Raw genomic sequence first — 23,802 nt, 5'->3', positions numbered from 1 at the left:
GAGTCCATATTAAAGCCCATTGCTTTTGGATGCAACGTTCAGCTGTCAAGTGCATTAATATCACATACTGTTGGCCAAATCGTGCATTAAAGTGATCATTTCTGTACTAAACATAAACATAGACATATTTTAAACGGATCAATGGCAGTTTATTGCTTGTTTGCGGTGTAGTTTGGCGTTTATTCTCCACTACAACAGGTGGCAGTTGCTCTGACGGACTGCGCAACGTCATTTCCTCTCTCGCCGGAAGTAGCCAGAAAGGCTCAGACGCACGCGTCATTTGTGCTGGAAAATCTGCAAACCTGGATTATAAATCGGGTCAAAATAAACTCGTAACTCAAGAATCGTTTAATTTGATCAGATAACAGGTGAGTCTATGTGTGGGTTTGTGATCGATTCACACCGAGAATGTGAATGTTTATGTGGAGATGCTAACCGGCTAGTAGCCGCTCGTGCGTTAGCTAGCATGCTAACCGGCTAGCAGCGCTTATGCGTTAGCTAGCATTCTAACGAGCTTAGCGGCGGATTTTGGCGTAATTCTAGGTTTTATTTGTTCCCCAGGGGAGTCAATGTGTTATTTATTCCGACTAATCTGCATTTTTTCGGATGGCAAATTTACTTTCCCTTTATAAACACTTAGCTTAGCATCTTAATCGCTGTAAAATGTAACGGTTAAATTTCAGCTTCATGTTTATTCATTTCTTCCCTCGTGCTCAAGTGACAGTTTATTTGTATTTATTTACTTGTTTATTTACTTATTTATCATTAATATATCTGTGTTTTCACGGCCCACAGCACAGTAAAGCGTTTCCAGGCCTTTTCAGGGGAAACTAGCTAAATGTCGCTCGTGCTCACTGCGTGACGTCACGCGCCATCAGAACGATGTACATTTATGTAAATTTTGATTATAGCGCTGCAGAATTCTCTAAACTGATTGGTCCGATGGTGTGCGTTAAGGTCTCGTGACCAATAACATTCGGCTGTAATATAAACGCTAGGTTATAATGAATGCACGTATTCTGATACGTCATTGTTTCTACAGCAGCAACGTGCATGTAGACTAGAATTATAATGTGGAGTGTCTGTGGATTTATTCGCTGGTGTTAAACACGTATTTGTTTCTCTCCCAGTGTGAACAGCCTTCGCCATGTCCCGTTTCTTCGCCACCGGATCCGACAGCGAGTCGGAAGAGTCCTCGTCCGCCGATGAGCTCGCCCCTAAAGCGCCCGGGACTACTTTCAACAAACAGTCAGTGTTAATCTCATGTTCACATTCTGCACACACACACACACACACACACACAAATCCTGTTTTGTTCTGATAGTTTTATTTATTTCCCCTCTCAGAGCCTTGTTGTTGAGTGATGATGAAGAAGACACCAAGAGAGTGGTGCGCAGTGCCAAGGACAAGAGGTGAGCACGGGTGTGCGTGTAAATTCACAATTCGGTTTGAAATAATGACGTGAGACATAGTTTTAAGGATGATATCGTCATTTATTATTTATTTTTTCTGTTTAAGGTTTGAGGAGCTGACAAACTTGATCAAGACCATCCGAAACGCCATGAAGATTCGAGACATGGCCAAGTGTCTGGAGGAGTTTGAGCAGCTGTGTCGAGCGTTCCTCAAGAGCAAAGCGATTGTAGATAAAGAAGGAGTTCCACCGTTCTACATTCGCCTGCTGGCCGACTTGGAGGATTACCTCAACCAGGTACGTGAGACAAACAAGAGTAAAGGTCTCTTCACTGGCTTTTTTTTTTTGGTTCAGCTTTATTTCCTTGAGAACGTTTTGGTGACTTTTTATGTCTTGAGGATTGAACACACGCGTGTGGTTTGCCGTTACAGCTCTGGGAGGACAAGGAGGGCAAGAAGAAGATGAACAAAAACAATGCCAAAGCTCTGAGCACGTTGCGCCAGAAGATCCGCAAGTACAACCGCGACTTCGAGACGGACATCGCCACCTACAAGGAGGTCAGCCAACATCATACTTATGATGTCGTCACAACCCGCATTCAGCCAAAGTCTTCAAATAGAGGGCTACGAATAGAGCGATCACAGGAAAAAATCATTAACTGAAGAATCCTGAGTTCGTAACTTCACCATTTTGAGAAGTTTTCTACAAAAAAACCCTCAGAAATCATGGAAGAACTGATAACATAAAATTATGATTTAGGAACTGATTTATGATTTTTAGTGGCGTCTGTCTCTGACAGTTTTTGTCTTAAAAGTGAAGCTCATGTTGTTTTTAATATTTAAATCTTCAATACTTAAGCTGCCTTCTTCTGTGCCTTTAGAACCCCGAACAGTCTGCTGATGAAGAGGAAGAGAAGGAGGAAGCCGGATCAGGTACGTCACGGCTTTGGATGTATCGCACGCTTTCCAGTCTAAAATGATCTCATGACACGTGTTGAGAAACTGCTAGTGAAACTCATTAGCCAGCTTGAGGATCTATTTATGTATTATTTTAGATATTAATACAAAATTGGATATTTCCCAGTGTGGTGTAAAGTCCTTTCTGTTTTTGGAATTAGAATTATCGCATTGTCCAGATGTCCTTTTTATTTTATATTAATTTTTTTTATTTTTTTTTTTTTTGGATAATTTTCCGTGATCTGTCTGTGTGTGTGATGTGCAGGTTCGTCCTCAGACAGTGATGAAGAGGGAGCAGGAGAAAGCGCCACAGCGAAGAGTTTTATGAAGAAGAAGCCCGCGGCTGAGCCGGCGCCAGAAGCCAGCAAGTTCCTCAAGGGGGCAGCTGTGAGTTAACTCCTTACTTATAGACCAGAACAACAATCGCTACGAAAATTCGTAAAATAAAAAACAATAATCCCAAAAAACATAATAATAAAATAGCCATATTTTGTTTGTTTGTGTACTCTTTAAATATGCTGCTTGTTAGGCAGCAGAGAAATCCACAAGTTGTCATAGTAACAGTCAACTTAGGAGTCCAGCTAGAGGGTAGAGAAATCTAACACCCAACGCCCATGAATTCTGGAAGCTGATTGGCCAGGAGGTCTTTTTTTTTTTTCCAATCAATTACAAAAACTTTTTATATAGCAGTTAGTGCTGATCGACCAATGTGATCGGTTCAGTATTTCTAGAACTGTTCTATGTGAAGCAACATCGCCCCCATGAGGTTATACTGAATAGTTGCAGCCGAGTCACGGCCGTGCTGTTAGTCGGTATAACCGCGCTGTCGCTCGTGTGATCTTGATAAAATCGATCGCTTTGATATTATAACATGTCCAGTGCTTGTCTGTGGTGTCGGCTGACAATTCTGTGCCGCAGGACGAGGAATCCGAGAGCAGCAGCGATGATGAAGACTGGGGCAGCGACTCCATGGACAGCAGCAGTGAAAGCGATGACAATGAAGGCAACACTACGTCCCTGGCTACGGCTTTCCTCAAAAAGTAAGCCTGACTCTGAAGTGTGTGTGTGTGTTTATTTATTTATTTTTTGTTGTTTCTTTTGTTTTTATATATATATATATATATATATATGTGTGTGTGTGTTTTTTTTGTTGTTGTTTTTCTTTGGGTTTTGTTTATTGATTGTATTAATGTTTTTGTTTTGTTTCATTTTGCTTATTTAATTTTATTTGGTTTGTTTATATAGTTTTCTTATTTATTTGTTTGTTTTTTATTTATTGCATCTTTATACATTTATTGCATGTTTATACTTTTGGTTTGTTTATTGATTGTGTATTGTTTATTAATCAATTGTTTATTGATTATTTGTAATTAACTGAACTGTTTATTTGCTTACTCATGAAATATATTTATTTGCGGTTCGTTTTTTTTTTTTCTATCTTAAAATGTTCTCTATAATGGATGTATTTCGCTGAACGCATGTTAGTTGTTAGTTCAGTTGTCGCCGTCACAGTGAACTAAATCTGTGTTTCTCAGGACCCAGGATGGAGACAAGCAGCCGGGCGATCGCAAGAAGGACGACAGGAAGCGGAGGACCAAAAAGAAAGAGCGAGCCGACGAGGAGGGTGAGGAAGGCGAGGAAGAGGGAGCAGACGGCGATGAAGGAGGCTGGAAGAAGGTGAGAGGAGGAGTGCCGCTGGTCAAGGAGAAGCCCAAGATGTTCGCCAAGGGCACAGAGATTAACACAGCCGTGGTGGTGAAGAAACTCAACGAGATCCTGCAGGCACGAGGAAAGAAGGGGACAGACAGGTATTCACACACTCCTCACACATGCCTCACACACCGCTGGCCTTAGATAGTTTAGAATATCACACTGACCAATCAGCAGCTTCTTTTTTTTCTTCTCTTGAATTCTGCTCTGCAAGAATTTGCGACATGTCCACTAGTCAGTCTGTGTAGGATGTTGTGACCGCAGATTAGTTGTATATAGTAGTATTAATGCTTTGTGTGTGTGTGTGTGTGTGTGTGTGTGTGTTAGAGCGGCTCAGATCGAGCTCCTACACGCTCTTGCCGGCATCTCCAACGAGAACAACCTGGGTGAAGGCATCTTGGTTAAGATCAAGTTCAACATCATCGCTTCTCTGTACGACTACAACCCCAATCTGGCTGCCTTCATGAAGGTGGGTGATTTTTCTAGACGCACTTTATTCCAGGGTCCAGTCCGTCATGCGTTAACGCGTCCTCCTGTCTGTCTGCTCTGTTCTCAGGCGGATATGTGGAAGAAGTGCCTGGAATGCATCGACGAGCTGCTGGACATCTTGTTCGCCAACAACAACATCTTCATTGGCGAGAACATCGCAGAGGACAGCGAGAACCTGGCTGTCTCTGACCAGGTCAGTGTTTCTGTTCAAAAATACCTGGGAAAAACTAAAGCCTAACTGTACTATGGCTGGCGTATCCCCCATCCCCCCCGATTCCTCATGTTTTTTTGCGCTCGTGTTGCAGCCGTTCCGTGTTCGTGGTTGCATCTTGACCCTGGTGGAGAGAATGGATGAGGAGTTCACCAAGATCATGCAGAACACAGACCCTCATTCCCAGGGTGAGCTTAATAAATAAGCTAACAGGTTAACGAAGAACGCGTCTCGTTCCTGCTAATAAACCGCTAAGGGAGATGACAGACAACTAACCGTTCACATACACATTCGCTCTTCCAGAGTACGTGGACAACCTGAAAGACGAGGGACACGTCTGCAACATCATCGACCGCCTGCTGCAATACCTGGAGAGCAAAGGCACTACGGAGGAAGTGTGCCGCGTCTACCTGCGCCGCATCATGCACACCTATTACAAGTTTGACTACAAGGCTCATCGTCGCAGCCTGGGCCTGCAGGGGGAGAGCAAAGTATGTTGTGTGTGTGCGCGCCATAGAGTCATAGTTTTATTAACAATTAGTAGCGTAAAAGCATTTATTTTTGTTGCTTTTGGCTCTTAACTAAACATCCCTCCCCTCTCCCCCAGTCTGAGCAGGACCAGGAGGAGAGCGAAGGGGAGGACAGCGCCATCATCATGGACCGCTTGTGCAAGTTCATCTACGCCAAGGACCGCACCGACCGCATCCGTACCTGCGCCATCCTGTGTCATATCTACCACCACGCGCTGCACAGCCGCTGGTACCAGGCTCGGGACCTCATGCTCATGAGTCACCTGCAGGACAACATTCAGCATGCTGACCCCCCTGTACAGGTACACACTGGCGAACTGGGTTCCGTTTACTCTCTCACGGTCATTTACACATGCAGCTCTGTACATTAGATTGTCGTGGAAAAGTGAACTCAAATCGTGAAATTGGTGTATTATAGAAATTCAGTACACACAGACTGAAGTAGTTTTAAGTCTTTGGATCTTTTAATTGTGGTGATTTTGGCTCCCATTTAACAAAAACCCAGCAATTCACTATCTCAAAAAATTAGAATACTTCATAAGAGCAATAAAAAACATTTTTAGTGAATTGTTGGCCTTCTAGAAAGTTCAGCGTGACTTGGAGGTGAACAGTCTGTGGCACTGCTGAGGTGGTGTGGAAGCCCAGGGCTCTTTGACTGTGGCCTTCAGCTCATGTTTTGGTCTCTTGTTTCTCGTTGTCCTCTTGACAATAACCTATAGATTCTCTATGGTGTTCAGATCTGTTGAGTTTGCTGGCCTGTCAATCACACCAACACCATGGTCATTTAACCTGCTTTTGGTGCTTGGCAGTGTGGGCAGGTGCCAAATCCTGCTGGAAAGTGAAATCAGCATCTTTAAAAAGCTGCTCAGCAGAAGGAAGCATGAAGTGCTCTAAAATTTCTTGGTAAATTTCTTGGACTGCGAAAACTAAACACTGGACTTCAAGCAACTTGGGCTATGAGCTTCTCCACCCTTCCTCCACCCTTCCTCCAGCCTCAACTTTGGTCCACTGGGCAGCAGTCGAGTTCTTCTGCTTAGCTCAGCGAGGATGCCACTGATGTTGTCTGTGGTTCAGGAGAGGCTTAACAAGAGGAATATGACAACTGTAGCCAAATTCCTTGATGCGTCTATGTGTGTGGTGGCTCTTGATGCGTTGACCCCAGCCTCAGTCCATTCCGTGTGAAGTTCACCCAAGTTCTTGAATGGATTTTGCTTGACAAGCCTCTCAATGCTGCGGTTCTCTCGTTTGGTTGGGCATCTTTTTCTTCCACTCAACTTTCTGTGAACATGCCTGGATACAGCACTCTGTGTACAGCGTCATGTTTGTGTACAGCTTCCATCCTTGTGAAGGGTGTCGATGATTATGAATTATGAACAATGAACTGTCAGATCAGCCTCATGACTCTTCCCCATGATCGTGTGTGTAGCCTAGTGAACCAAAGTGAGACCATTTTGATATTTTGGTATTGACATGTCACCATATTCTACGTTTTTGAAATGAGTGAATTGGTGGTTTTTGTTAAATGTGAACCAAAATCATCACAATTAAACTACTTCAGTCTGTGTACTGAATTTATAGAACACACAAGTTTCACTATTTGAGTTGTATTACTGGAATAAATGAACATTTCCATGATATTCTAATTTATTTGGATTAGATCCTAAACCAAGAAAACCTTAAACATTATGCAAACGTAATAAATACTTAATAAACAACATTCTGGGATTGATTGATTTTGAAAAGTTTTTGCCCCACAGATTCTCTACAACAGGACCATGGTGCAGCTGGGCATCTGCGCTTTCCGCCAGGGCATGATCAAAGACGCTCACAACGCCCTGCTGGACATCCAGTCGAGCGGCAGAGCGAAGGAGCTGCTTGGTCAGGGCCTGCTCATGAGGAACATGCAGGAGAGAAACGCAGAGCAAGAGAAGATCGAGAAGAGGCGACAGGTACGCTTAGAGCAGTGGCAGAGTGTCGGTAGTGACGATGGCAGCTTTGTGCAGAAGGTTTACTCTGTTGCTTATGTTTCCTGCTCAGGTGCCTTTCCACATGCACATCAACCTGGAGCTGCTGGAGTGTGTGTATTTGGTGTCAGCCATGCTGCTGGAGATCCCATACATGGCAGCACATGAGTTCGACGCCCGTCGGCGCATGATCAGCAAACAGTTCCACCACCAGCTGCGTGTAGGCGAGAGACAGCCGTTACTGGGTGAGTGCCCGAGCGCATTCTGTCCGAGATTCTTCCATTTAGTTGCTACATCATAAACACCCAATCAGACGCACTCACACTCAGGGTCACGTTACAGCTAAAATAAACCTGTCATCCATCTCCAGGTCCTCCTGAGAGCATGAGGGAGCACGTTGTGGCTGCTAGCAAGGCCATGAAGATGGGCGACTGGCGCACGTGCCACTCCTTTATCATCAACGAGAAGATGAACAGTAAAGTGTGGGACTTGTTCCCCGAGGCACAGTGCGTACGTGAGATGCTCGTCAGGTAAAGACGTCGTTCGTGATCACCATCATGTCCTAAACGTACTAACCTACGGCAAGAAATTTGCTTAGTAAATAATTTTTGATTTGAAAGTTTTTGAAATAAGAAATTGCTATTTTAACCTTTTTTTTTTTCTTCTACAGGAAGATTCAGGAGGAGTCGTTACGTACCTACCTGTTTACCTACAGCAGTGTTTACGACTCTATCAGGTACGAATACAAGCGAGCCACTCGTGCGGTCTAGACATACTGTAACTACTCGAGACCTGACACTAACATGGTGTGTGTGTGTGTTTCAACAGTATGGCAATTCTATCTGAGATGTTTGAGCTGGAGATACCCACAGTGCACAGCATCATCAGCAAGATGATCATCAACGAGGAGCTGATGGTAAACACCACTAATGCTGCTGGCAAACACCACTAACGCTGCTGGCCGTCACACCGGAGTTGCACATTTCCTGTTAAGATTCTTCACCTTTTACCGCTTCTCTCTTCCAGGCTTCTCTCGACCAGCCGACTCAGACGGTGGTGATGCACAGGACGGAGCCCACGTGCCTGCAGAACATGGCGCTGCAGCTGGCCGAGAAGCTGGGCGGCCTGGTGGAGAACAACGAGCGCGTTTTCGACCTCAAACAGGGCGTCTACGGAGGCTACTTCAACAGAGGTGAGCGGGCGCGGACCGGACACGTCATCAAGACGTGACATGAGAAAAGAGATCAGATGTTTCTGAAAATAACATGGCATCGAAGTAAAACTGGAGCGTAGCTTTCCGTGCTTATGCGTTTCTCCACTAATGATGCTGCTTATGTCTTGAGAAGTACCAAGACTCTTGAATCTCACTTCTCATTCTATTTAACAGATCAGAAAGGAGGATACCAACAAAAGCAGGGCTACCAGAGAGGTTGGTACACACACACACACACATACACCCCTGTATTTCTCTCTCTCTTTTTAAATCCACTTTTTTTTTAAAGGAGCATGTTATACTTTTTATCTGTTTATAGTCCCATTTAATGGTCAGTAGTTCCTGTTATCATTTGACCGACACCGGAGACTCCTATACGTCTATACTTTGTTTTTCTTTCTTTAATGTATCTTTTATTGTTTGTATTACATTAGTTTTGTATAAATTCTGTCGTTTCTAAAGTATTCTTCTTTTTTCTCTTCATTCTCGTTCTCAGATCAGAAAGGTTCCTACCAACAGAAACAAAACTACCAGCGAGGGTCCTACAGGAACCAGAACCAGAGCTCTTATTGAGTTCATTCATCTCTCATTCCGTACTTCATCTCCTCTGCTTCACCAGGATCACCACACTGACCACTTTTTCTCCAGTGAAGATTTCAGATCTCTGACCTTCTGCTTCCCCTTTAAAGCTGCATTACAGAACGCATTAAAGGGTGGAGCAGATTTTAAGGGAGAACATCAGCAGGCATGGGGGGAGCTTCTTTTTTCTTTCTTTTTTCCCCGTGATCAATAAATAAATAAATAAATATTCAACTGATCAATCTGCTTGATTCTTTGAGGTTTTCTTATTTATTTCTTGATTATACCTAAACTTTTCAGCATTTCAAGTACAATGTCACAAAGCATACTTATAGACATCTAGAAATTCTACATTTTAAATGGGCAAGCCCGAGGTTTGGTGGTGAGGAAAATCTCCATGATGTGAGCTAGAAACCTTAAAATGTAAACCGTTTCCCTTCTTTAACCGTGTTGGGCAAAAAGTGCAGTCGTAATCGTGCAAAACAGCAACACTGCTGCCTGTAGATCCACTCTGCAACATGCAGGTCAATGTGCAGGTCCTTCAGTTCAAATATTTGCTCGAACCACCAAAGTTGAATGCAGGCGATGTGTCTAGGACGAATCGAGAGACGGCGACCGTTTGAAGTGTGATTTTATTTTTCATTACCTGAACACACCTGGGTAATAAATGCAGTAGGAGACTGGTTTAAATTCTATTAAAATCTGTCAAAAAGAGGAAGTAATTACATGTCAGGTCAGAAAACTCTTATGATAAAGCTACCTAGTGACGGAATTCCCAGAAGAGCCCAAGTAAGTTATTCATAAAGTATCTTAACCCTTAAAAGGGCTCATAAGGTCAAAAAATGTTAGGAGTAAGTAGTGAGGAGGAATTTTGGGAGGTTCAAGTCAATTCCCTGAGATATGAGGAAGAAACATTGAGAGGAACCAGACTCAGAAGGGAACCTCATCCTCATTTAGGTGACACTGGACAGTAAATATAAGTAATATGTACTAAAATGTAAATAATCTTTCAACATCAGTTTATAGTCCAGTGGAAATGTGGAACCAAGAGCTCCTGAGGAACTAACAGTTCCGAGTCAGTTCTGAGATCGTTACACACAACACTAATTCCTTCCTGGAGAAGTCTTCAAATGTTCACAGATGAAGACCTGAGCACAAAGATGATCAATACAATGGCAGAACAGAGATGGTGTGATTGTTTTCAAGTGTTTCTATCTACTGTAAACCCCATTATTGTCCCCTGATTTGTTTGCAGGATCAGTTTGGATCAAAGTCTGCTTTGAGTTGGACATGTCATTAACCAGTAACGTCACCGTGTCCATTTGAAACACGTCCAGTCGTTTTTTTTAAAGTGCACCAACCAAAATGAAATGATGAGGTTTTGTCCTGGCCCAAAGTTCATTCTGTTTGTCAGTAATTAACCACGAGACCCAACATAAACCCCAAACCACTATCCTTTCTCCTCTTACATCCAAATTGAATATTCAGCCACCTTCCAGATTTCCAACATTCTCATAATAATAATCTCTGGTCTTTCTGAGTAACGCTCGGACTTGAGAAGGTACAGTATGATCTTGGACTTTTAGATAATTGGAGATTTGTATACATTTTAATCTTCCATTGTAAGAAATAACTACATGCTAAAGCTTTCACTAACACCTTCTTCATGTACAGATCTCTGGTAAGTTCTACCAGAGAAGAGATTTGCATTTGGAATGATTTAATCCAGGGCTTCAACATCAACGACGTTCTGCACAAAATCCACAGAGATGTATTCTGTTCTCCGCTCGACTACTTTACATCACTTTCGGTTTCTTCGCGTAACAGGGGCACAAACGCCCAGAGGGTTGACGCCCATCAGATGTCACGAGCTCAGGGACCCAATTCCGCCTGCACTGCTAACGTTCAAGGATCCTCGAGCGTTCCAGTCTAAGAGCTTTTGGGAACTTATACGAGCACTTGGGGTTTTTAAACTCTGCTCCTACCCTGTGCTGGTCAATAACTGTGACAAGGTGAGTGGCCCGAAGCCTCAGTGGGGATTCTCAATGGGATCCATTTCATACTGTTAGGTGCTAGTAAAAGATGACAGTGTCTAAAGCAGCATCAATGTGAATGAACATATTTACCTTTCCTCTAGTCCAAAGACATACGTTATATATGTAATCTGTCCAATCTGTCCCAAGCCCCCTGGGATAGCCATCAGATAGATCTACCAGCTCTAGCTGGACTCTGCGTTACTAAAGAGGAGATGTGAACTCCATGTGATCTTTTTTTCATCAATACAACATTTGTCAGACTGTATATTTATAATCACACCCATATGAGGATGAGGTTCCCCTTTGAGTCCGGTTCCTCTCAAGGTTTCTTCCTTTATACCATTCAAGGGAGTTTTTCCTCGCCACTGCTGCCTGAGTCACCTCAGACCTGCTCATTGGGGATAAATACATACACATTGTGAACTAAATCTATCTAATATTAATCTTGAATTATTATTCTTTATATTAATTCTTTTATTATTCTATGTTTATGTTCTGTAAAGCTGCTTTGAGACAATTTCAATTGCGGCATACAAATAAATTTGAATCGAATCGAATTGAATTGAATAATAGAAATTCCAGCTCATATGAGTCAGTGAGTCAAATTCTTACATTTTCTCCCAGATTATTATTTTTTTCCAAGCAACATCTTCTGAACTATTTCTGAACATCACTTTGGAATGCATTTCACATGATCTATTTAAATAATTTGATCATAAAGATGACAAAAATTAAATTAATTTGGGGCATTGAAGCCTTTATTATCACCACATATAAATTACAGCAAAATGGAATTAATTTCTTCGTACATCCCCAGTGAGAAGATTGAGGTTGGAGAGCAGGGACAGCTATGATACAGCGCCCCTGGAGTAGAGAGGGTTAAAGGCCTTGTCTCAATTGCCCAAAATGGGCAGCTTGGCAGCACTGGGGCTTCTGATCAACAACCGAGACTTAACCACTTGAGCCTCCACTTCCCCTCAACTAAATTTAAAAATCAGGAAATAAAAGCAGAAAAGTCTGATCTATGGTTTAATATTAATAACAAATCTAAATGGTTTCAGTTTGCATCAAAAGAAATTGGTTATGCAGTTCCAACCATTTGGTAGAAAGCTGTATGTACTGTATATAAGACATATGTCCAAGTATGTCTTGATATGTTTCAATGTGTATCCACTATGAACATTTACCTTTCAAAACTTAATAGTATATAAGGTTTAGTATATGTCAAATTTTATGTATGTCCCATTTTGTCTCAGCTTATGTCCCTCACGCGGGCCGTCCTGGGCAAAAGAGTATTCGCCGCGGTCCTTCGGCCGTTTGTGTACGCTCAGTTTGTTGCCGGGGAAACAGAGAGTGAGATCGCAGCATCCATGGAGAAGATGAACTCTCTAGGACTACGTCCAATGTTGGCTGTTCCCATTGAAGAGGATTTAGGAGAAAGCTCTGGGTAGTAAAACAAACACCGGACATAAGGACATTATTACGTTTAAAATAAGAAAGAGGTGTAAAATTGTCACTGCCTGTCTGAACTAAACAGAGAGAAGAGGTATGATGACAACTTGGCAGCCATGTTGGAGTGTGTGCGCATGTCTCATAGCAATGCCTGGAGCAAAGATCCCATGATGCAGCTGAAAATAACAGCCTTGATCAACCCCGAGCTTTGTGTAGGTGACTGATCTCAGATATTAATCTTATTAACTTGGTAATGTGTCCGTGAGACATGCTTAAACAATTTAGTTTCAATGGGCACCAAATCTGTTTAAAAGATTGATGTACTAGTTCCTGGTTCCTATGGGTGTAGTTTCCAGGTACCGCGATCAGGGGTGGTTCTAGAGGTGGGGCCACAGGGGCCCTGGCCCCTGCTGAAATCTGATTGGCCCCTGATTGGCCCCCGTTCCATCAATTGTCGAGAATTTTTCAAAACAATCACAGATGCAATTCCACCACCAAACAACTGGCGGCACTCGAGCATTTGAAAAAGGAATGACTGCCAAAATGTATTTGCACCGTACTGGATAAACCGTATATAACCGTACTGTGTGCTTAAATGTACCCTGTACTTGGCCCCTGAATGTAACATATGGCCCCTTAATGGCCCCTGTTACAGAAAAATCCTAGAACCGCCACTGACCATGATGATAAAATGATCATATGAAAATTATTTTGTAACATAACTGGTGTATCGAATCGATTATGCAGTTTAGCCATAACTATGAACATAACAATGTAAGTTAGGGGGAAAAAAACAGCTTTGTGGTATCTTAGCTAAATTTTATTTGAATAATTCCCATTATTATATTTTTGGGTGGATGGGTTGGTGGGCGGATGGATTGGATGGGTTGATGGGTGGATAGACACATGTTGGTCCCACAAGCAAAGGAAAAATGTAATTTACAGTATTTATTAAGAGGAAATGAGACTGTGTGGACAGGAAGGTCTTATCCAGGAACGTCCTAGCTCAAGTATATCAGCTGGACCCGATGCTTTACTGTGTTGTCTATTTACTGCTTTGTTAAATGTTGTGACAATGTTTAGGTTAAGTTGACGTCCTTGCTGAAGAAGCACCATTATGATCTTGACCTCGTGGTTAAAGCTATGGACGGAGAGGTACAAAACCTGGGAGAATTTATTCTCTTGTTCCATTTGTTCTATAGTTACAAATCCAATACAGATTTGATTAACTTTGCACGTTTTTGGAAACGCTTTCCCTAACCAGTTTATTACATTTCCTGGACTGAGTGAAACTGAAAACACACATGTTCTACTTGGACTCAACAGACTAAACCGAATCGGAGAGGTACCAAAAATTACCACACTTAAAAAAGAAAATATTGATTATTTAAAAAAAAATGCTGACCAAGAAATGATCAACAGGCAAGTGTTAACAAAGTCAGGGTGCTAGTGGATGCCGAGTACACGTTCATGAATCCTGCGCTCTCGCTCGTCACTATGGCCATGATGAAGAAGTTCAATCGGGACAGCGCCTGGATCTGGAACACTTACCAGTGCTACCTGAAGGTTAGTTCTTCTGCTTTCACTTCCCCAAAACAAGCCAAATTGTCCCTAAGTGTGAATGTGGGTACTAAGTCCATATGATATTCCTTCCAGGTCTTTCCCAGGATGCTCTATGGTCAAAATCCTGAGAATAAAGCTGTTGAATGAATGAATGAATGAATGAATGAATGAATGAATGAATGAATGAATGAATGGATGAATGAATGGATGAATGAATGCTTTCCTGTCTCTTTCCAGGAGTCCAGAGACCTCGTTTTTGATGCTATCCGTGTGTCTGTGGACCAGTCTTTCTGCCTCGGGGTTAAACTTGTCCGAGGTGCATACATGGACAAGGAGAGGAAGCTGGCGATCAAGGAAGGACGAGATGACCCGATTCACCAGTCCTGGGAGCACACAAATGACAGGTGAACGAATCACGCATTCAGTTTGTTAAGAATCCAGAAATGTCCTGCATTCTGGTTACTGTTTTCATGCTGTGCCCACTTTTGATCGCAGCTATAACGGGTCTCTGGAAGTGATGCTTAACCTGATTTCACAGCAGCCTGACCGCTACAAGATCATCGTTGCCACTCATAATGAAGAATCCGTCAGAAAGGCAGTGACATGGTATGGCAGGATGTAGACATGATTCTGATTATGATGAGGCTGCTCATGAGGTCTTCTTGTTTGTGACTAATCAAAGCTATGAATTTAATTTTCCAATCATTATGGAAATGTTTAGTTCTGTGGCTTTGAAATGAAACATTTGTGCAGAGAATATAATGGATATTTTTTTCAGGATGACCGAGTTAGGGATTGCTCGAGAAGGGGGTTCGGTGTGTTTTGGTCAGCTTCTGGGGATGTGCGATCATGTATCCCTCACTCTGGGTAAATATCATAACATTCCCCTCTATGATGTAAGGAATAAACTTAGATGACCAATGTTGTTATGGGAAAATAAAAAAACACGACCACGGTTTAATTTGATTATATGGATTAGATTGTATCAGCAAGGGGGGCACGGTGGCTTAGTGGTTAGTACGTTCGCCTCACACCTCCAGGGTCGGGGTTCGATTCCTGCCTCCGCCTTGTGTGTGTGGAGTTTGCATGTTCTCCCCGTGCCTCGGGGGTTTCCTCAGGTACTCTGGTTTCCTCCCCCGGTCCAAAGACATGCATGGTAGGTTGATTGGCATCTCTGGAAAAATTGTCCGTAGTGTGTGAATGAGAGTGTGTGTGTGCCCTGTGATGGGTTGGCACTCCGTCCAGGGTGTATCCCGATGATGCCTGAGATAGGCACAGGCTCCCCGTGACCTGAGGTAGTTCGGATAAGCGGTAGAAAATGAGTGTGTGAGTGAGTGAGATTGTATCAGCCAAACTCTGATTTCTTTTTGACTATGTGACTTCCTTCCAGCTCAGCAGGGTTTCCCTGTGTACAAGTCGGTGCCTTACGGCTCAGTGGAAGACACCTTGCCGTATCTGGTCCGGCGGGCTCAGGAGAACCGCACCGTGCTGCAGGGGATCCGCAAAGAGAGAGATCTGCTGAGGCAAGAGCTACGTCGTAGACTCCGGGAGAAGATCACTGGAGCCAAGTAAAGAGAGGGAGAAAGAGCAAAAACAACAAATCAGAGAAGGGTTTGAGGTATGAATGTGGTAGGAATCTGACAAAAAAAAAAGCGACTATGGCATTCTTTTGGAAAATTAATGGGAATTTAGTTAAACTGCTAGTTTTTGCTAGCTGACTTGAATTGAAGTAAAAGTACAGAGCAATTGGTACAAAAAAAGAAGAGAAAACGTGATTTTATGTTAAGTGTTTTTAATAAACAACCAAGAGGTATGGTTTGTTAAATGTAACAAGACTACTGTAGTATGTATAACTCTCGACGTGGTGTTTTCCTACAAACCTCTACTTAAAGTGTGCCTCGGTTTATTGTCCGCTCGTATTTCATCAGCTTGTAGGCTTCTGAATGTTGTTTTTCCTCAAAGATTTGTTTATCTAGCCTTCCAGTGTTTCTCCAATCCACTGCATGACCAAATGGAGAGAAAGAAGAGAGGAGGGCTGTGCAGTCATTATCACCTGCTCTTTAATGACTTTCAGCAACACAGCCAGTTCACTCTCATTCAAAACCTGTTCCTGAGCAAATGGGCTTGCACTCTTTTCTTCTGCAGGATGACAAATATACTGATGAGAAAAGAAAAAAGTGCAACAATTCAAAGTTTCAAAGTTATATCATAGTGTAAATAAAACCAAATAAAAATTTGCGCAACAAGAAATCTGTGACAAACGTGAACATCTACGAGTGCCATCCACAGTTTTTTCAGGACCTTGTGTGAGTGTCCGTCAAAACCAGTTGAATCCCTAGGGGTCGAGAACCGACTCTCTTTCTGAAGGAGCTAAAGGAGTGGCGGATCGCACAGACGGTTTCAACATATGCATCTCCTTATATAGTCTATGGGTCTTCATCGATGCTCCAGGGCCGGATCTATGGGGTACCTTTAATCCTTGTATGCAAAATGACACTGTCTGAAGTGTTCCAATTCATTCACCTCACTTCTCATGACTTATGAAGTCTTATAGAAGGTACAAAAGAATGTTTAGCCCTCAAAATCTGGTGAATTAAAGGATTGTTTATGAAATATTCCTCTAATCTGTTAAACTGCCATGTCTTAATATCTGTAACAAATCAAAGTCTTTCTTTAAAAAAATACAAAATCTAGAATGGGGTTCAAAAATTTAGTAAGAACTTGTCAGGGTCAGAGTCAATCTGGAGTCTATCCTGGAACACTAGGTGTGAGGTGGGATGCCAATCCATTGCAAGGCACTAATTGCACAAACACTCACACACTTTTTAACACCTAAGGGGCAATGTTTGTGTTTGTTGGAGGACTCGGAGGAAACATGGAATGCCCTGAAGCTGTGAATTGGCCAGACTACATGCTGCTTGACACATTTTACTTGAATAGATGATTTTGGTGGAGAAATAGCGGAGTTCATATGTTTAACATGAATTAAAGGTTGTACGTAATGCTAATTTGAATATAAACTGAAGAATGTCTCAGTGTTTTCTGTGTGCATGAAAATGTTTAGAAGTAAAATAAAAATGAGTTAATTGTGTATATGGAATTTGTTTTCTTCAATGAATTTATAAAGGTACATAGATTATACAATACATTAACTATGTTGTTTGAATGTCCTTTCTTCATATTTTGTGATTTTTCAGTCATAAATAAACAGGAAGAAAAAAGTTAAACACACTTTATTTGCTTGTTTCAGTATACAGATATTTTTAAAATAGGTAAAAATGATACATTTGATTAATCAATGCAAAAATAACACTAAATCCATTACATAGAAATTTAAAGACGTAGCCTATAATAAGAGGATCTCAATCAAAAATTCCTTCTGTGACTCTTTTCAAAATGCAGGCCTTCCTGCAAGGTCTAGGTAGGACCCCTGGCTGTTAGCATGTACGTGTTGGGGCTGCCGGTAAATGTGTCTGAGCTGTAAATGAAAGGAAGATCGGGGGTCCTGACAGAGGCGGAGGGGATAAGAAGGAAACGGGTTATAGAGGGATGTAGCAGAAGAGGGCAGGGTGTTATCTAATGAAGGGAGAAGGGAAGGATGCAGTACCACATCAGGAAGGTAGGGGGCAGTTGCATTGAGCTGAGGAAAGGACCCTATTTCTGATGGAGCTACTGGAGCATATGCAGTGGAAGTGGCAGGGTACTGTGTATGGGTTGATCCTGGTGGGATGGGGTGGTTTTGTAGGGCTGAATGTGGAAGAAGTGAGGATGTAGATGTTGGCATAGGAGCAAAACACTGAGATGGGACTTGAGAAGTGTTTGCAAACTGAGGAGGAATATTGGACAAAGTAGAAGTTGAGAATGACTGAGTCATATTTGGCTGGACCTGGGCTATATTTGGAAGAGCTGGAACAACCTGAGAAGATGCAAAATTTGGAATTGCTACATTCTGGAGAGGAGGGGGACCAGATGGGATTGAAGCAGGTAAGGGATACGATATGTGTGAGGCTGGAGTTGAGTTAGAAATGGACCCAGGGACTACATGAGAGATCGAATTGACTATGGGGTTGGTAAAGACTTGTGAACGGGCTCCATTTACAGAATTTAAAGACATTTGGCCAAAGGATCTAGGTGCCGAATTTGTTGGATTTTGATAAGTTGAAGGATTCATATGAGAAGTTGCAGATGGATGGAAAGAATAAGGTGCAATCGTTTGTACAGGCAGAGATGTAGAAGAGTTTGTATTGCTGGGTTGTGGTGGGAAAGGAAAAGCAGTGGTGTTACTATCCTGATCTGATGGGGTATTTAGAGGGGTGGAGGTGGATTCTGACACAGAATTAAAGGTGAATGCCGTTGAGACTTGATTTGAATCTGGTTGTCCATTTGGATGCCCCACTGTAGGAAAGGGAAAGGCAGTTTGGGTTAAGATTTGGGATGGGGGAGTAGTGGAATCTGAATTATTGGAAGATTGCACTGGTGGAAAGGGGAAGGCTGTTGGGGTGGAGTCTTGGACAGCAGAAGGTGTAGAATTGGAGGAAGCCAAGCCACCGATCGCCTGGTTCTGATCTGTGTCAACAGAAAGACCAGAATCACAACTGTTGATGGACTGGCAAGAAGGTTGGGGAAGAGAATGGAAAGGTGGGTTTGTGGGGGTGTGAGGGTTTTCTTGGGGTGGCAGAATAGGGTGGTAGGAGGAAGACGGCAGGTGGGATGAAGAAGATGAGTGACACATAGAGGTATGTGTAGAATCATGGGGAGACGTAGAGGAAGAGGTGATTGGAGAAGAGGAATTCATGGTAGGATAGTGAGATGAAGGTATTGATGAATAATTTTGCACAGATGTTGCATTGGAATGAGAGGATGGTAGATCAGTCTGAGTTGAGGACAAAGAAGAATAAAGAGCTGTAGGCTCTGATAGAGGCACTGGTAGGTGAGATGAGGGTGTAATTGAGGGAGCTGCATATGTAGTGTATGTGGAAAGCCCCATCATCTGGTTTGACCTGCAAAAAAAGATACAGTTGAAAGGTTGACACTTCACTGCTAGTGTTTTCTTTCACATAATTCATTAAATAGATTTAAAGACGTGTACTACTACGGTTTACACCTTATAAATAGGCTCTTCTAGGTTTATTGGTAGTATAAAACTCACCCATCAAGCAATCCATTGTTCACCTCATTATTAGAGGTCGACTGAGGTTGGTTCTCCGCTGACTCTGGAATCTCTGACATTTCAGACATCTGGGTCATCTGAGAAGTCAGAAAATCTTGACCTGAGCTATGCTGCCGTACTGTCTGCTCTGGTAAAGATGGCACATCAGAGCAGAAACCTGAATCAGACAGGGACAGAGTGGTGCTTTCAAGTCCCATGGGCTGTGGTAACACCTCGGTGGAATCACATGGGTCACATGATTCTGGTGGAAAGAAAGACAGACGGTGAGTCACAGAAACGATTCAGTCTACTTGGCTTCTGTTTTGATAAATCTGAAGTGAGTTTGGCTACCAATGTCTAAAGGTTCCTCTTGATTGGGGTGGGTTAATTTCCTCTTTTGCCTTGCCTCTCTTTGTCTGAAAGAAAAAAGGATATGCTTAATAATGCCATGCTTTTCCATGCACATGTTCTTCTATAAACAATTGACAGGACATAACTTACCTCTTGCTGTTCATGCCATTCTCCCTGAAACCTTTGGCAAAGGGATTGGAATTGATCTTCAGTTCAGTTATCTGAAGAAAATATGGAAGACTATTATCAAGTACTATTAAGGTGGGATGACCCTCTTCCAGTGGTTCATACTAGTCTGTTTGTCCCTTAACATTAACATATTTATACCTTGTTATTCTGGTAGGCTGTAACAGTGATGAACTGGGTCTCAGGGAAGGTGAAGGTGTGTTGAGCTCCACCCCACATCATCACATCCCTGGTTTCAACCACATGCACTCTGGCTTGGTATTTGTGCAGGGAGTGGAGAATGATCTGGTGGACAGAGATTACAAAGAAAGGTAAAATGCTTTTTAAAGAGACAATTGCCCTTCTATGAAAAAAAATTGTGATTCTTAGAGAAAATTTGAGAAGGATGATGTATATACTCACATATCCTTGTCCATCCAGTGTGTTGTTAGTGAGTTTGGCTCGATGGAAAGATATGGTTCGGTTTTGCCAGTGTTCACCAGTTGCAGGAGAGTCTGGGTGGATGAACACCCTGTCTGGAAGTCGAGCTTCAGCTCCTCCCACCACCTGCCAATTGTCATCTTGGAAACGATAGCGGAAGGAGTCGACGGGTATGATGTCCAGCAAGAGGATGTAACGCAGGGATGGGTTCAAGCCAGACACTTTTACTTTTAGCTGGGGAAACATACGTCTGATGGAGAGAAACGAATATAGAAACGTTTAATAGCGTTAAGGTAATTCGTTCATCTTCAGCACTTGGCACTCAAATATTTCTATGTGAAGATATACCTGTTTATTTTATTTTATTTTATTTTACTTATTCATAAAGAAATGTTAACAGATTTGTCATAGAGTTAAAGGGTATGGAAATGCAAATGGGATACAAATAACCATTATTTTTTTTTACTAAAATCTAGTTCCATAGTGCTGAAATGAATTTAGCAGCTTTCATGTCAATTTAAGCATCAAATAATCATTTAAAACAATGCACTACCTGCCCTTCTTGGTAATGATCATCTCAGTGCCAACGGTGCTAAACTGTTTCCAGAGCGAAACATTTTCCAGCTCTATCTTTATAAGGTCTTCAGATTTCCCAAAGTTATCTCTTTTTGCCGGGGGTGGGGGTAGCAGATGGGGTGGCAGGCTCCGGGCCGCCATGTCACATGATGTAGGGTACAGGGGCACATGGGCCGGTGGCTCTCGATCTGGAGGGCAGAAGAATGATAATTATATCATGCATAGGGCATCTGCAGTAGAATCTGGCACAGTTTATTCCTGTACATCTGGTATATCAGTTAATGCTCGCATCTCAGCGTTCTCTTATCTGAGGTGTTCACAACCTATGTATAATATTTCTTATCGCTTTTAACAATGGACATGAGTATAAAATTCAGGATAGAAATTCGTCATGTTCGTCAACGAGCCTGCCAGAGGCGACAGTGATTATGAGGACATTATGAGACAGAAACTTTGAGAGGAACCGGATTCAAGAGGAAACCCATCCTCACCTGAGTGACATTATAAGAGTGTAAATATAAAGCGTTCATGTCTATACTGTTAAAAATGTGACCAGGAAATTATTTCTAGTTATTACAAGAAATATGTCTACACATAAAACACAGTAATATTGAATACTTGCTTATTCCTTTTAGCTGTTTATTGTCCTTCATTCAGGTTATTAATACATATTCAAAATGATCTTAGAGCAGTCTTCCATTACCTGACATGTCTTATCTGTCAATCTTGCTTAATATCAGTTATTTCAGCAACACACACACACACACACACACACACACACACACACACACACACACACACACACACACACACACACACACACACACACACACACAGTGAATAATACACAGTGATCAAAAACACTTGGGAATATGTGATTGAAATTTCCCAGATCGTTTCCATTTCATTAAATATTCAAGTCTTGCACATTCGATTTCTTCTTCGACTCATCTGCTCATCTTATTCTGAGATTTTAAATGCTTTCAAGAGTTATTTCTGTCTATTTAATGGCTGCTTGATTTCCCTTTTCGCCTTTAAACGCAAAACACTCTCTTACCTCGATAGCAACAGTCTCCGAGTCTCTGTGCCGCGAGAGCTAAACTGGGATACATCTCTACTCCCAACATCCTTGTGCCCGTCCTGTGGTCCCTTTAGAACTTCGACAAATCCTTTCTATGGTTTTTTTCTGATTTATCTAGAACGTCTTAACATGCTTCGCTTATTACGTCTTATTCTCTTGTTCTTCTCCTGCCTCTTTTAGCAGCCAGTGGCTCTGCGTCTCTGTGTTATATAGGTGAGTCTTGATTAGCATATCAACCAAATGGCAAAGTTTTCACACTCCCTCCCTTTCCTTCAGTCTCCATAAGGACCACACTCTTGTCCTTTGCATACTGTTTAAACAAGCAAACACACACACTCACAGGCACACGCATGCAAATTTCTATGAAGACAAACAAAATTCTCACACACTCGGGATTAACAAAACAAACAAACCTAAAAAAAAAAAAAAACCTACACAATATGGAGCAATTAATTAATTAATTCTATACAGTTAGGTTAGACTTCAAGCGTGGTCCATATTCGGGGTTATATAGTCGTGTGGAGATTCTGCTTCAGCTCATAATTCTTAGTGATATCACGCTGAGTGAGAAGTCCTGCCAAAAATTGAATAGTTGATGAGTACAGGGTTTAAAAAGTGTCTTAGACTTTCTTTGTTCGTCTCCGTAACGCTGTAAGAAGTGAGCAGGTGTCAAAGTGGGAGCTGTCATCTATAATATTTTGCTTCACAGATTTGTTTCAGACTAAACAAATCAACCAAAACTCAAAAACATCGAGGCCTACAAACGTTTACTCACTCACTCACTCATTTTCTACCGCTTATCCGAGCCTACAAACGTTTATTGAAATCTAATTAAAACGTGTTGCCCAATTAGAAATTTTCAGGAAATAAATTTTAAAAATCTCTATGGCTTCATTGGAAAAGCGAATTGTTTCTGTTGACATACACTAAAAAACAAGCAAGTGTAATATTTGAACTGCAAGTTTAGGGTCATTAAATTAATTTGTACTGAGGATTACAGGGCTATAAGTCACTGTTGTTGGTTGAAGTTACGAGAATATGTTTAAATATTCGAGTAAAAGGCGTTCAGGAAAACCTTTACCAGAATACAGGATATGAAACAGTATCAGATATCTCACACTCCGAGTTTGAACATTGAATATTTTTTTTTAATTCATCTATCCTTCTCTGTCCCTCCGACGGAGGTGAAGAGGGCAGTGGGTTCGGTTCGGCATGTGGCACAGTTTGGTCTTATTGCTGCAGTTTGTTCTTCTAGGTAAACACTGCAGCTCAGACGCCATGTATCCACATGTGACTGAAACAGCCTTACAATAACACCGAGCCTCGGAATAACAACCCACGAGGTGCTGGAAGAAATAACGACTTCCCACAGCCATGAAAAGCCTTTAATAGTGTTTAGTCAGGTGAATAGTGTGGAGTGTATTGTTAGACATTTTAGTTTTATTCTCCTGAGATAGAACAAATACAGAACTCCATAATGAACGAGCCAAAGCTGAAACTAATAATTCTATTCTATTTGTATAGCGATTTTAGCAATGGACATTGTCTCAAAGCAGCAGCTGTTAGACTTGTATTTAAATGTGTTTGTATTGATCTCTAATGAACAAGTCTGAGGTGACTGAGGTGACTGTGGTGAGGAAAAACTCCCTTAGATAGAAGAGGAAGAAACCTTGAGAGGATCCAGACTCAAAAGGGAACCTCATCCTCATTTGGGTGACACTGAAGGGTGTGAATATAAACTGTTATAATCAACAGAATGTGTTATTATGAATAATGTCCTTTCTACATTCAGATACAGATGATCTTCTTCTTGAACTCAAACAACACTATATGTGTTGAAAGAATGTGATGACCTTGACTAGGACGTCTAAACCTCCACCTCAGGAAGATCTCCTCTAGATGAACTTCTCTCTCCGTGTCCACAG

At 42.0% G+C, this 23,802-nt stretch overlaps 3 protein-coding genes across 3 annotated transcripts; 2 read left to right on the top strand and 1 right to left on the bottom strand.

Annotated features, from left to right (window-relative positions):
* The first annotated feature begins 212 nt into the window (after positions 1–212).
* Positions 213–9,301, top strand: eif3c (eukaryotic translation initiation factor 3, subunit C). The gene is made up of 22 exons (XM_027163257.2): positions 213–368; positions 1,131–1,248; positions 1,347–1,412; positions 1,519–1,708; positions 1,843–1,968; positions 2,292–2,343; positions 2,633–2,754; positions 3,286–3,407; positions 3,903–4,175; positions 4,405–4,546; positions 4,634–4,759; positions 4,872–4,965; positions 5,081–5,268; positions 5,385–5,609; positions 7,065–7,256; positions 7,345–7,516; positions 7,642–7,801; positions 7,942–8,007; positions 8,100–8,187; positions 8,298–8,463; positions 8,659–8,700; positions 8,981–9,301. The coding sequence occupies exons 2-22, from the start codon at positions 1,148–1,150 to the stop codon at positions 9,055–9,057; spliced, it is 2,790 nt and encodes a 929-aa protein (XP_027019058.1). The 5' UTR covers positions 213–368; positions 1,131–1,147; the 3' UTR covers positions 9,058–9,301.
* Positions 9,302–10,463: 1,162 nt separating this feature from the next.
* On the top strand, positions 10,464–17,205 carry prodh2 (proline dehydrogenase 2). Its single transcript, XM_027163162.2, has 11 exons — positions 10,464–10,624; positions 10,738–11,075; positions 12,356–12,546; positions 12,637–12,763; positions 13,635–13,706; positions 13,816–13,896; positions 13,974–14,117; positions 14,352–14,518; positions 14,610–14,720; positions 14,893–14,981; positions 15,505–17,205. Exons 2-11 carry the CDS (start codon positions 10,833–10,835, stop codon positions 15,684–15,686), a joined length of 1,407 nt encoding a protein of 468 aa, XP_027018963.2. The 5' UTR covers positions 10,464–10,624; positions 10,738–10,832; the 3' UTR covers positions 15,687–17,205.
* A 300-nt stretch (positions 17,206–17,505) lies between these two features.
* tbx6 (T-box transcription factor 6) lies at positions 17,506–22,224 on the bottom strand. Its single transcript, XM_027163294.2, has 8 exons — positions 21,854–22,224; positions 20,774–20,984; positions 20,203–20,470; positions 19,942–20,085; positions 19,765–19,835; positions 19,615–19,679; positions 19,264–19,525; positions 17,506–19,114 (listed from the first exon to the last, which is right to left on the bottom strand). Exons 1-8 carry the CDS (start codon positions 21,921–21,923, stop codon positions 17,506–17,508), a joined length of 2,700 nt encoding a protein of 899 aa, XP_027019095.2. The 5' UTR covers positions 21,924–22,224.
* Positions 22,225–23,802: the final 1,578 nt, after the last annotated feature.

This window comes from Tachysurus fulvidraco, chromosome 8 (genome assembly GCF_022655615.1).
Source record: "Tachysurus fulvidraco isolate hzauxx_2018 chromosome 8, HZAU_PFXX_2.0, whole genome shotgun sequence".
Taxonomy (NCBI): domain Eukaryota; kingdom Metazoa; phylum Chordata; class Actinopteri; order Siluriformes; family Bagridae; genus Tachysurus; species Tachysurus fulvidraco.
The sequence above is the reverse complement of the archived record's forward strand: the minus strand, read 5'-3'. Positions and strand labels throughout refer to the sequence as shown.

Excerpts from the sequence above, each read along its gene's own strand:
- tbx6 (XM_027163294.2), bottom strand. The coding sequence starts at position 21,923 with ATGTTGGGAGTAGAGATGTATCCCAGTTTAGCTCTCGCGGCACAGAGA. Across the intron at positions 19,680-19,764 it reads AATGGCATGAACAGCAAGAG|ACAAAGAGAGGCAAGGCAAA; the intron begins GTAAGTTATGTC and ends TTTTTCTTTCAG. Across the intron at positions 19,526-19,614 it reads AGAGGAACCTTTAGACATTG|AATCATGTGACCCATGTGAT; the intron begins GTAGCCAAACTC and ends TCTTTCCACCAG.
- prodh2 (XM_027163162.2), top strand. The coding sequence starts at position 10,833 with ATGTATTCTGTTCTCCGCTCGACTACTTTACATCACTTTCGGTTTCTT. Across the intron at positions 13,707-13,815 it reads TTAAAGCTATGGACGGAGAG|TTTATTACATTTCCTGGACT; the intron begins GTACAAAACCTG and ends TTCCCTAACCAG. Across the intron at positions 14,118-14,351 it reads CTTACCAGTGCTACCTGAAG|GAGTCCAGAGACCTCGTTTT; the intron begins GTTAGTTCTTCT and ends GTCTCTTTCCAG.
- eif3c (XM_027163257.2), top strand. The coding sequence starts at position 1,148 with ATGTCCCGTTTCTTCGCCACCGGATCCGACAGCGAGTCGGAAGAGTCC. Across the intron at positions 1,969-2,291 it reads ACATCGCCACCTACAAGGAG|AACCCCGAACAGTCTGCTGA; the intron begins GTCAGCCAACAT and ends CTGTGCCTTTAG. Across the intron at positions 8,464-8,658 it reads CGGAGGCTACTTCAACAGAG|ATCAGAAAGGAGGATACCAA; the intron begins GTGAGCGGGCGC and ends TCTATTTAACAG.